This window comes from Echeneis naucrates, chromosome 9 (assembly GCF_900963305.1).
Source record: "Echeneis naucrates chromosome 9, fEcheNa1.1, whole genome shotgun sequence".
Taxonomy (NCBI): Eukaryota; Metazoa; Chordata; class Actinopteri; order Carangiformes; family Echeneidae; genus Echeneis; species Echeneis naucrates.
In genome coordinates, this window is record NC_042519.1 from 19,265,304 (window position 1) to 19,278,326 (window position 13,023).

General features: G+C 39.4%; 1 protein-coding gene across 4 annotated transcripts; it reads left to right on the plus strand.

The window, feature by feature from the left end:
- The first annotated feature begins 108 nt into the window (after positions 1-108).
- Positions 109-12,242, plus strand: mapkapk5 (MAPK activated protein kinase 5). Of its 4 annotated transcripts, XM_029510309.1 has the most exons (15): positions 109-398; positions 913-994; positions 2,466-2,539; positions 5,562-5,637; positions 6,365-6,462; positions 6,561-6,669; positions 6,973-7,062; positions 7,495-7,590; positions 7,669-7,749; positions 7,841-8,028; positions 8,363-8,483; positions 8,617-8,747; positions 8,888-9,003; positions 9,507-9,611; positions 9,923-12,242. In XM_029510309.1, exons 2-15 carry the CDS (start codon positions 959-961, stop codon positions 10,015-10,017), a joined length of 1,416 nt encoding a protein of 471 aa, XP_029366169.1. In that variant the 5' UTR covers positions 109-398; positions 913-958; the 3' UTR covers positions 10,018-12,242. The 4 variants fall into 4 exon arrangements, with proteins under 4 accessions (XP_029366169.1, XP_029366170.1, XP_029366171.1 ...); XM_029510310.1 differs by having other exon boundaries at positions 109-994; positions 8,888-9,007; positions 9,505-9,611; XM_029510311.1 differs by lacking the exon at positions 913-994.
- The last annotated feature ends 781 nt before the right edge of the window (positions 12,243-13,023 follow it).

Sequence of the window (13,023 nt, forward strand, 5' to 3'; positions counted from 1 at the left end):
TTTTTCAGAAATTACGAAAAGATGTGGTTGATTTTAATCAGGCATTCTCCGTGAACAGCTATTGCGTAGTGCCGACTGTATCCCCTCTGACAAGAAGCTATGGGATTAGCAAAATAGTCCACAGATGCGAGTGTCTTCTCAGCTACCATTCAACACAAGCCTTCATCAGTCATTTCCGACACCGAGATTATATTATTGTCCGTTCCGAGCGCTGTCAGTTGATGTACTTTTTGGGGAAGAATGATAATACTCGTACTTTCGAGTGGAGCCGGGAAACCAACTTACCAGCTGAGCTAGCACGTTAGCGCACAACAAGCCTCGACGACATAATAGGGTGCTGCTCTGCTTTTGGGAACACGGTGTGCTCGTTGTGTCAGATCGGGCCAGCTTTGGATAAGGTGATTTTCTTACAGCCTCTTTGCTCTAGTTTCTCTCTCAACCCTGCCTTCGTTGTGCGACCACCCGCCCGGACCGTGGCACCGACTCACTTGCTAGCAACATAGCCGGTGTTTTCGCAGCGTTAGCAAAGCCGCTGCTCTCCTTGAGCTGGCTAAAAATACACTTCTCGCCCCTCCAAAAGTGGTGGGCTAGTCCACGTTGGACTTGTCTTTGGCTTTTTCTGGTCACGTTGCTCGGAGTTTGACGCTCTACATGGTCACCACAGTGAAGTCAGGACGACTGGAAGAGCGAGTCGGACCCCGAGGTTGTGAGCCGAGCTGGCCTGATCTGACGTTACATCGCACCGGCCGGTGGGCTCCAGATCTGTGCCTGATCGGCGGCCGAACATCGCTTTGCTCTCATGGCCTTGTCTTGTCGTCAGTAGTAATATAACAAACCTTGGTCGAGCACAGGGTTGCGAGACCGAAACTTATTTAAGGTCGGAGAAAAACGCATTGTTTCCACTGTCAATAGTCTTGAGATTGGCGAGGCAGACTTCATCCGTCCGGAGCAGGCCACCATGTCGGAGGATAACAACGCAGACAAGTTCATTAAGGTAATTTAAAAACATAAGATGCTGATCTTGAAATTACTAGACAGTGCAATCGTTTGCCCTTTTGTAGCAGGTTTGATCTTATAATGAAGTTCAAGTCTAACAAATGAGCCTGCGGTCATTTACCCTGATGGTGGAAATGTCAGATTTTGACGTTATGTCTGGATTGGTGACACTTTGGTCTCCATTAACTGAATTGCCCTTTGTGTTCTAACATAGACTTGAAATTGTATTCATGGGTTTGTTGTAGTTTTGTTTTGTTTTGTTTTTTTTGTAGCTGAAATATGGTAGCAATGGATCTGTCTAGCTGGGTCATGGTCAGTAACTTGCGATTTTTCCATCCAGCTTGGCTCTTGTTCCTGGCATGCCCCCTCTTTTATGTGTCATTGCCTGGGCATCTATGTCAGCGGTAAAATGTGATCTCAACTGGCCCCAGCTTCTGCTTTCATAGTTGGGAGAGAGGTAGTGTTCGAGAACTTGAACACACATTGTGTCCATTTGGGCTGTTGTCTTGGAAAAACAAAAAAAGAGTTGTGGTTTATCTCATACTTCGACCTTAACCCAGGGTCTCTGGTGTCAAGACTCTGGCATACTTACTTTAGCCAAGAAATCATAATGGTAAACTGGGCTGGGACAAGACTCAGTTGCTCCAGATCAGGTTCTGTGGAACAAACTTGGGAGACCACTTGGTTAGTTTTTGTCCGACTGTTCCACGGGAATTGACAGTTATATTACCTCTTTCTTATCCATATAAATAAGTTTATAGCTGGATAGGAAAACCTTGAATTAATAGGTAGTTAATAATTTGCTTTGTCAGTCCTGTTACCTCAGACTTCCCATGCAGGGTTAAGGAAAGTCAAATCTTTCAAAAGATATGAAGCTTTTAGAGCAGACCCTTGGGCAGTTTTGGAGTAAATATCAGCTACCAGTCCTGTGTTGTGAAATAATCATGAATTCTGATTATCATCAGCCCTTTTGTGTTTACAGAGAACAGATTTGAGAAACAGTAGGGAGGACACATTATGGTAACTACTGGCAGAGGCTCATGATTAAACAAAATGGTGTATTTTTGGGAAAGAAGGAAAAAGGCTATTTTAACAGTTTTTGACTCCTAAGTTTGAGGTTTTCACGGAGGATGGGACTCTTTTTTTTTTTTAACCTCACACAGATGGAAATGTTGAGAAAGCATGCATGTATGCACACCCAGAGTTGCACACAACTCTCTTACTCAAATTAAAAGCCAATTGAAAAGTCTAAATTTGGATAAGTATCTGTTTCAGTTGATATGCTGTGTATAGCCAATGTTTGGAAATGGGCTTGTGGGTGTTCTTTGTTTGGACCACAAGATGCAAAATATGTCCGTAATTGCAAGAAGGAGATATACTTGGAAAACTTTCCAGGTCTGCAAAAGAGTTTGGCTCTTTTCTTTTCAAATATTTGTAATATTGTTTGTTTTGGTTTCTGTTTCTGACAGGAGACATCTATTCTGGATGAGTACAACATAAACTGGACACAGAAGTTGGGAGCTGGCATCAGCGGGCCTGTCAGGTGAGTGAGAGTTTATCTGCCGCTATTCTCTAAATATTATCTTTTACACTGATTAACTGTGTTTGCACTGCATCAGATTAACAGTCAGAATGTTGATGCTAGTCTACTGTTGCATAGACAGAACTAGGAACAAAATGTTTTTATGACACTAGAACAAGGACAAGTAGCATTGCCTAACTAATAGACATCATCATGGTATGTGTTTGGGATTGAGAAATCATTTGCTGGGAAATGACAATTTCTTTTGGGCTGGTTTAATTTAGGTATGTAAAAAACATACAGGGAGAAGCCTGTCTTGCTAGAATGAGGATCATTCAGATTGTTAGTCTTGTTTGGATGTGAAAATAGTCTATTGTAGTGTTGTCACAATACTAAAAAAAAAACCCAAAATCAATACCCCGGAAAATATTTGATCATCAATACAGCGGAGATGAAAGAAAATGACAAAATTGAAAAGGCAAAGAAATGTTTGTACATGAAAGATGAAAAAATAACAAATGTTCTTTGCACAAATTCTTCAAAATAGTACTATGACAGCAATACATTAATATTCTAAATTATATATATATAAAACAGCAATTTAGTATCAATACTTACTTGCGTATTGATACTTTTGACAACCCTCCCTTATTGTGACTCAACATATTCCAATCCTATGATAGGATTAAAGAGAGAAGGATATTTATATATTGCTCTGGTTTTGCGGTGCAGAATGAAACCGGTGTTGTGAATGCTGCCAAGTGCATGAGAGGAGTTTGCCACCACACTTTTGGCAGCCAACTGGATGAGTGAAGTATGATGTCGCATCAGATTTAGATTATTTGCTAATTGGGTTGATGAATAGAGAAACTGCTCTCTGCTGCCAAATAACCTTCCAAGGTGTTTCTCACTCTTGCTGCTTATTACTTCTTAAGTGGTTTTATTGCGTCATGTTCATTGTGGCACCACCTCAGTTTGACCTCGTGCCTGACACATTAACTTTATTGGGCTTTTACACTGCGCCAGTTTAAAGTGTGTAACAATATGGAAATGTTTTTATTACTGTTTTGTTGCTTTTGGTGGTGGTCAATTGGCTTTGGCACAGTCCTTGTAAATGTGGTATTTAAAGTCATGAAACTAGTACAATATGTTTCCCTCACAACCTCAACAGTCTTAAGGATGAATAAGCCTTTGTAGTAATTTCACAGCATTTGAAGGATTTAGTTTATATGCTATGGATGAATCTTTTTGCCACGTTACCAACCCTCTTTTGGAAGCTGCACTCAGAATAGTGGATACCTGTGAATGCATGACGGATCAGTGATAAACCTCAGCGGTTTTCTCTATCTGATCTCCCCACTATCTGCTATTCAACCATTTCCACTCTAAGCAGTGGGGAGTAATATATCAAAAGAATGCACATATTTCTGAAATGTCAGCAATTTAAACCATCATACCCTTCATGAAGTTTCAGCGTGGATGTGAAAGATGGACTGAAGTTGCTTTAAACTCTGCATTAGGGCTTCAAGCAAAATCAACAACTGCTGCTATTTGTGTTATTTGTGTTATCCTTCATTTTTGGAAATGCCAACGAGGGACGCATCTGTTTCTTCTTGTTTTTGAAACTGCCAATGCGCATCAGTATTCTCCTCCCTCGCTTCAGCTATTACTGGTGCAATCCCTTTATATAAATAACTTCTATTTGTCTTGAGATCTATTCATTAATTACACAATATTAGTGTGAGGCAGTGGCTGCTCTTGTTGCTTTGTAAGTCAGTCTGTGGTATCTGCAGTCTCTTGTAAGTGGGACAGTACTGCTGATTCCAGTGGTAACATATCACCATCTGTCACTGAATCTTTCAGCTCATCCTGCACCGGTCGGCATCGGCACAGAGCCGCCTGTTATTTCCTAATATGTGACAATAACACAGAGGGAGCGAATCATTAACCTCCCATGTAAACTTACTCTTCTCTGTGATTCATTGTCAGGAGTTTCTGACTCACCCCATCCTCTACTTTTTCAAACTCGCCTCTATGCTCACTTCTCTGTCGCGTCTTTAACTGCACCAACACCCCACTAAGCTATGATTCATTAGGTAGGCATTACTTTCCAGTGAAATGAACTTCGGCCGGAGCAGAATGTTTGTTGCATGCACAATGCTTAAATTATGTAATCTGAGTTGAAGGGCCAGAAGTTGCTGTTTAAAGTGAATATTTGAGTCCTTGCTGCTGAGAGAAGGCAGGTTTCTCTGTAGAATATTCAGGCATAGAGAAACTGACATTAAAGTTTAAAGGCATTTAATTGAAATTGAAGGAGTGAACCCACACAAACTCATGTTGTACAGCTAAATATTTCTGACACAAGAGCTGAAATTATTACTTTTGTTTAATGTTTGTTAATTAACAGAACACAAATCTACAACTCCAATGAAAATGTAACTGAGTACTTCATAAGTGAAAGGCACAACATTTTCAAGTTAGAGATAAGACATAAGAGATAAATGACAACATTTTGTGGAAAAATCTGTTGAATGATCAACCAGATAGTTCCCGACTGATGTTTTGTTGCAGCCGTAGACTTGGTTTTGAATATTTCATGCAATGCAAATGTTGTCATTTCATTAAGGATTTGGAAGAAGCTCGTACAGAATTCATTTTTTATTCTTTTGTATACTTTTAAAGGTGAACAAAAACGCATTGCTAGGTTACTGATGAGCTGAGGGCTCATCTGCTGTGGAAAAATCAGCGCATTCACACACAGCAACTCCGAAACATTGTTCCACATCGATATCGGCTGTGTTTTACTGGAGAGTTGCTGGAATTTTATTGAACACTTGATGCCCTCTGAGATAATTGCGCAGTAACTTGATGGTGATTATATTTTTGTATCAAATAAGAATGCTGTTAAAATGTGTGTCTGCATTACACATGCAGAAATAATTGTTTACGGAAATGATTTGATTCTTTAATGGCCACATCAGTGATAACTGTCGCATTGTCATTTTCAGTTACGTTTATTGGCTCTTGTTTTATTTCTCGTCAGAGTTTGTGTGAAGAAGTCAACTCAGGAACGTCTGGCCCTGAAGATCCTCATTGATCGGCCCAAGGCCAGGAATGAGGTTAGAGGAAACTGGTCGTAAATAATGCATCTGGTGTGTTGAGGCAACACACCAGATGCAATATCAATGTACCTTGTACTGTCTGCCTGTTATCTGTTTATTAATTGCTGTTTTTATTTCCCCAGTCAGTCTGTCGCCTGCACTCTTTGTTTGTATTGGCTTTTTGTCCATAACACTGCCTTCTTGCTGTGAACAGTTTGTCCAGCAGCCTCTGCTTGCCATTAGCAGCCTTCTGTTTTGATCAAGGAGCTTACACAGCAGTAGCAACCACCCAACACAAACTTGATTCTTGCTGCTGACTGACAAGAACAAATACACTGATTATTACTTATTGCTTAGTCAGACTTCATAAATATGCATCGTTGTAATTAGTTAGTTGCAAGAATCCTTCCTAATGTTAGCTGCATAATTTGCAATATTCAAATTCTGCGAGCAGATTCATGAAATAATGAGCATGACTTGATGAAGATGAAATGCATTAATATTGCAGTTTGTGCACCAGAGCTCATCTTTTTGAGCACCAAACCATCTTCAGTTTCCAGTTGTTTAATACTCTTCTGACATTTTCTATAAATGATGAAAAACAATAATAATCAAGGTCTGAACGGTGACAGGATGTAATAAAATAAAATTCAACAGCAGTATTATAGGGACAAGCCAAGTGACTGTAGCCAGGATAACATTTAGGTGAATTACACTACTAAGTGTCTGATTTTGTTCCATGCAGGTGCGTCTCCACATGATGTGCGCAAATCACCCAAATATAGTCCAAATCCTGGAGGTTTATGCCAACAGTGTCCAGTTCCCACATGAATCTAGCCCGAGGTAAAGAGCTCTGTGTCTGCGTGAATTTGTAAAATCTTCCATCTGCTCTCCTTTCACTGCGTCCTCTGATCATCTTCACCTTCCTTTGTTTTTCACAGAGCGAGGCTCCTAATAGTTATGGAGATGATGGAAGGCGGGGAGCTGTTCCACAGAATCAGTCAGCACAGGCACTTTACTGAAAAGATGGCCAGCCAGGTCACTAAACAGGTAGGTGAAGCCCCACATGAGAATGTGGTTTCCTATCCTTTACTGTCTGTCTGCCTGTTTCGTCGTGTGAAGCATGTTGTGCTTGTGGGCAAATGCCTGTCTCACAGCTTCTCCGTGTCATTATCACCCCCCTGCTGAGATCAAGCAGCTCATGTGGCAGTTTAGCAGTGAGACACATGGTCAAAAGAGCATAGTGACGCCGAATCAAAGCTTGAAAAAAACAAAAAAAAAAAGAAAAACACACATATAGAGGGATGCCTGAGTATTTATTTATTAATCTTTTATTAATCTTTTCTTCTGTAGATCAGTCAAGCCTTGGAACACTGTCATTCTCTAAATATTGCACATCGTGACCTGAAGCCAGAGAACCTGCTCTTCAAGGATAATTCTCTGGTAAGTAGCTGGAGTTGCACTGTGCTCCGCATGAACACTGTAGTTTTAAGTATACCACCCTCCAACTGATGTTTGAGCTTGAAAGACCAATTAATTGTACACACTCAATATGAAGAGTTCCTTTGTTTGCTGCAAAGGAACTCTTTCCTGCCTTTTGAAGTCTGCAGGCAGTTCACACCTAATGAACTGTGGCCAAGCTAATGTAGAAGAAGATTGAAGATTTGTAAAAGTCCAACCTACAGCTGCTGTGAATGACTTTGAAATGTATCTGTTCCCTGGTAGCTCCTTTAATCATATCCCAGATGGATTTTAAATGTAAACCCAGTGAAGCTTCTGAGATAGGAACAACCTGAAATATTTTCCTGGAAGTTAATAAAATGTATTTCTGCGCTCACTCCGCATTCATACTATGTGATTCTGTCTTGTCTGCAGGATGCACCTGTGAAGCTGTGTGACTTTGGCTTTGCCAAGATCGACCAAGGAGACTTGATGACCCCTCAGTTCACTCCTTACTACGTAGCACCTCAGGTAACGAGCCAGCATCGAGCACATTACACGTTTCCTGATAAACACATCAAACATGACTCTACCACTTTTTCCGCTCAGGTACTTGAGGCTCAAAGAAGACACCAGAAGGAAAAGTCTGGAATTATACCTACCTCACCTACTCCTTACACATATAACAAGGTGCAACGCGTCTTAAATTACACATTCATCCTGCAGGCCATATTCCTTAGTTTGAGTTTTGCTTAAATGAACGCGTCTTCTCTTTTTCCAGAGCTGTGACTTGTGGTCTCTTGGTGTGATTATCTACGTAATGTTGTGTGGCTATCCCCCGTTCTACTCCAAGCACCACAGTCGCACGATCCCAAAGGACATGAGGAAGAAAATCATGACGGGCAGTTTTGATTTCCCTGAAGATGAATGGAGCCAGATCTCTGAGATGGCCAAGGACATTGTACGCAAGTAAGTATTGTTCCTTTTTATTTATTTTTCTTTTTTTCTTTTTTCTTTTTTTTTTTTGCTGTATCTTTATTTTGTGTTTTTGTTTTATTACAACAAAACAGCTGTAGTATACATCACTACAGTTGTTTTGTTTGTAATAAAACAAAAACTTATCCAAGTCCAGTTTTGTTTTGTTTTCTCTATGGTATTTGCCCTATGAGTCTTTCTATATATCTTGCTGTGTCACCTGCTATTTTTATTCATGCCATCCCTCCGTTGTCTCACTCATTTGTCATTTGTCTGTCCATTAATTTGCCCACCCGCCTCCCCCATCCTTCTCTTCTGCACCCCACAGGCTGCTAAAGGTGAAGCCAGAAGAGAGGCTGACTATTGAGGGAGTCTTAGCTCACCCGTGGCTCAACTGCACTGAAGCGCTGGACAATGTGCTGCCTTCCGCCCAGATGATGATGGACAAGGTGAGTGTGAAGTTAAAGGTGTAAACTATTGCCAGCAGAGGCCACCATTTTGCGTTTGTCAACTCGCTGCCAATAATGTGCAGAACATCGTCCACTTCTTCGCTTTCTTACTGTCTGTCCACAAACCTCCCAGGCCGTAGTTGCAGGTATCCAGCAGGCACATGCAGAGCAGTTGGCCAACATGAGAATTCAGGATCTGAATGTCAGCCTGAAGCCCCTAAACTCTGTCAACAACCCAATTCTCAGGAAAAGGAAACTTTTAGGGTACGATTACTCTTTTTGTCAGCTGTTCTCACGGCTGGCTCGCCGACTTTCTGTGTCTGTAGTGTTTGATATAATTCACTTCATAGGTTCCTGTATTGAAATAATCAAAATTAGAGTCTGAAGTGTGATTCATGTTGCAGCCCCAAGCCCAGTGACGGTTTCTTCATTCATGACCCAGAAAACGGAGGGGAAGACTCCAACGTAGCGCTGGAAAAATTACGAGATGTCATTGCACAGTGTATACTACCACAAGCTGGTGAGTAAATCCAAGTCTTAAAGACATTTGAACCCCTTGATTATACTGCATTTTCCAGTTGTAGATGAAAACGAAACAAAGCAAAGAAAGGGATCAACTGATAATAACCTTCCTAATGTTAAATTGGCTGCCGCAGCAGTGTTGGGGCCAGGAAAGGCTTACCTCATCTATATCAGAATCAGAAATGCTTTATTATCCCTGGAGGGAAATTCAGCTGTTTGGTAGCTTATCTTAAAAGTTAAGGAGTTGTAAAGAATGATGGCTGTGGGAAGGAAGGATTTTCCACCCATGACTTTTTCTAATTTTGTACAAAGTAAATTACACTATACAAATGTAAATATAATGCTTTTTTAAATATATTTATGTCACTCTGCTCGGTCTGTTTGCCTGAATATAACACGGATATGTGCATGGCTTTTCTTTTTCACTGTACATCTGTTTGCAAATAATGACAGTGGGCTTGGTGTGATCATCTGCTGAGGTGAATAATTTTCCTTTTGCAGGAGAGAACGAGGACGAGAAGCTGAATGAGGTGATGTATGAAGCCTGGAGGTTTAACAGAGACTGTAAACTGCTGAGAGAAGGCCTGCAGGGGCTCAGCTGGGACGGTCAGTACCATTTCACCTTGTCTCTGACTGCCAAAGTATTCTTTGTCTAAAATCAAAACAGCTGTTTAACCTTCTGACGTCTATTCAAATGGAAATATCTCCTCTCTGCCATTCATCAGACATCAACCACACAGCTACTCCATATTTCCCTTTTCCTTTGTATTTATTTAACCTTATGGACTCCCACACAGCCGTGACTTATTTTGACTTCCAAAGACACCAGCGGTTCATTCATTCATTTAATTACTTACTTTTGCCCATCTAGTTATTTATTGCTACCGGGATCCTAATCAGCAGCTTTTCCATTACAGGGCGAGCGTTCTCCGATAAAGTTGACCGTTTGAAGTTGGCTGAAATTGTGAAACAGGCCATTGAAGAAAAGACAAATCTCCAAGAATCTCATTAGCAAACGCTGTTTTTCTATCTTCTTTTTATATTGTTTATTATGACCCTTTTTAACCCATATCTGTAAAGATGTTTTTTTTATGTATAATGATGCGACTTTGTTTTTGTTTGTTTTGTTTTTTTTTTTCCTCTCTCCCTCATGAGTCCACTTGTAAGACCTATTGTACAGCTGTAGATACTTCAAAATGGACTCATTGGTACTATAATGGGTTTTTTTTTCTTTTTTTTAAATGGACACTTGCAAATAACAGTGGAAAAAAACTATATTTTCATTTTTTCAAAAAAAAAGGAAAAAGAGAAAAGAAGAAAAATCAGCAAAAGAAATTATTTTCTGGGAGGGAATTTTTATTAGCTGCTTGTCCAAGATGTCATGTCTTTATCCCAGATATTTCATTGTATTCTATTTTATTTTCCTTTAACCATCCTAAGATTTTATTTATTAAGAGTTCCATTATTTTATACTTAACGTGTACCCTGGCAGTAGGCTCAAAAGTCAGGAGAAGCTGTCAAAGACGTGACTTTGTTCTTCCACACACTTTTTGAATCTTTATCATTATACAGATCTTTTTTGGTGCCCTTTTCTCTTGGAAATGGAGGTAAAAGAAAGTTATAAAATAGGAAAATGCTGCCTCAAATTTGTAAATTTTGTCACAACCCCTTTTCTTCAAGGCGTTATGAGACTAGATCCACATCAGCACAGGCTGGATATTTTTTTTTTCCCCAGACTCATTTCAATCAAAGAAATCTTAGGGTGAGATCCATTTACTAGCTTTTAGTCAGAGCTTAACCGTCTCCTGCCTTTTTTTTTTTTTTTTTTAAAGATCAGATTTTCAGACCCTGAGATGAGACCTAAAGCTCTAAAAGAGCTGGTAAGTGGACCTTGACTTAAGAAGTGAATGTTTCTGAGTTTTGTCACTCACTTTCTCACGTCGTCTCAGTACAAAACTCCTTCATGTGAAGTGATGATTTGTCAGCTCCGGAAGCTTGTCTGGCAATTAAAATGAAGTGAGTTATTTGAGATATTTACGGCAGTTTGTTTTTCTACGTTTGAACATGTACAATGTGATTCTGAAAGGTCTAAAGTTCAGTCTTTGTTTAAAGCTGTCGATCTGAGCTGCTTTGACGTAAACTCTTTTTTTTTTTTTTTTTTTTTTTACTGGAATTTAGACCAGGGACACATTTCTGGTGCAGTTTTTTTGTCAGTACGAGGTTTCAGCATGAACCTTGGAACAGTTCTGTCAAGATTTCAGTGTCTGAAAGCTTGCTGTGCTACTGAATGTGCAATAGGGCAATAATCTAATCACGTATTCATAGTGCATGCATGTACATGGCAGTGAGATAGTGTTGATCAACTTGTCAGTATTGCTGTCTAACACAGATCTTCCTTACTTCCTTTAAATGGTCTGAATATCAGCAACACTCCCTCCCTTCGCTCATTCTTTGCTTTTAGTTGTAAGACACGTCATATCATCAATTATCCAGAGTGAAATCTTCACTCTTCTGTTTAACAGTAGTGCTCCAGCCATATCTCACAATTTCTCCAGAGAGAGGTCAAAAGAAGGGATTTGTGTAAAGGTGTCTGAAAGAGGTCATGACAGCTAAAAGCTCATGCTCTCTTTTTCAGTTAATATTATTTCTAACACTTTGTGGTATCGCTTTATCTTTTTGTATTCATTATTTATTAATTAATTAGCACACCATAGTGCAATACATGGTTCATTTCTCGTGAAAACCACATATCTCCAATCTTGGTGATAAGATATACTGAAGAATTAACTATTGCCGGTATGGATTTCAGAAAACTTTGTACTTCTCAAGGTGAATAAACAATTCAAATGTAATTGGATTTATATGAAATGCATGAAATGCATTGTATTCTTGGAAAACGAAGTCTCTCATAGCTTGTGACAAGATCCAAGACAGAGGACAGCGACGACATATTTGTGACTGATTTGTAGACGCGGTGCAAGCCTTCCTCTGTCTGTTTCTGATCAAAGTTAGGTGGAAAACAAAAACAAGTGACTAACAAAGCCTAATAACAGCCACAGCTTGCGCTTGAAAAGGCCTTATTACGTGTCTAAGTTCAAATGTGCCTTGTTGATGGGGCAATATCTTCATCCTTTACTGCTGTCATCAGTCCAAATAAATCACAGGATCACTGGAAAAATCTGAATCACTGAAAGTAGTGATGAACATTTGTCCTTTTCACGTGTGATATTTTTTTTTTTTTTTTTTTTTTTTTTTTGGAAGGTGTTTTCAATTCAGATTGCTGGGTACTGATTCTACAACGTGTTTTTCATCTGTCAATGTATTTAATGAAGAAAAAAAAGTTGATTTTATTTATTTCCTTTTTTTTTTTTTTTCGCAAAAGATAACCGCTTATTTCACAAACAAAAGTTAGTCTGACATTTTGAGAAATTTGATTATGTTTTTAGCTGAAGGTTAAATGAGATGGCTATAGTTTGTTTTGTTTTGTTGTCACATCTGTCAACAAATGTCTTAAACTGCCACAAAGAACTTGTCTCCGCTGGTTGCCTGACAACAGGTCCAAGCCAAGAAACACTACATACCCCTCATAAATTATGTCATTTTTTTAAATGGGAAAAAAAAAATTGATTTGCTTTTTAGTCAGCTTTTACAAATGTTGGAATCTGTTGCCTCGTATTTAACAGATTAATAAGAGTGGTGTTAATCTTCTTATATCCACCACCGAGCAAATTCATGGAGCATAACTAATTCTTAATGTTTGCTTTTAAAGCTGCAATAATTAACCGATGAAGCAGTCAAGCAAATTTTTCTGACGTTTTACAGCCTAAGCTATGAATTGATGAAAAAGGAAACTAATCAATTATTGTTAGTTGCAGACCTATTTCCTTTAATGTGCAGACATTTGCTTATGTTGGATCATTCCTCTTTGAGTGCAACACATCAAGCGCGCAGTATTGCAGGATCAGCATAGCTTTTCATAGTAGATGAGACCTTAAAATGCTGCTGTATTGTTTTTACT

Bases quoted from the DNA above. Each gene is read 5' to 3' on its own strand.
- mapkapk5 (XM_029510310.1), top strand. From the start codon at position 959: ATGTCGGAGGATAACAACGCAGACAAGTTCATTAAG. The intron at 5,638-6,364 runs GTTAGAGGAAAC...TGTTCCATGCAG, and splicing joins GGCCCAAGGCCAGGAATGAG to GTGCGTCTCCACATGATGTG. The intron at 6,670-6,972 runs GTAGGTGAAGCC...TTTCTTCTGTAG, and splicing joins CCAGCCAGGTCACTAAACAG to ATCAGTCAAGCCTTGGAACA.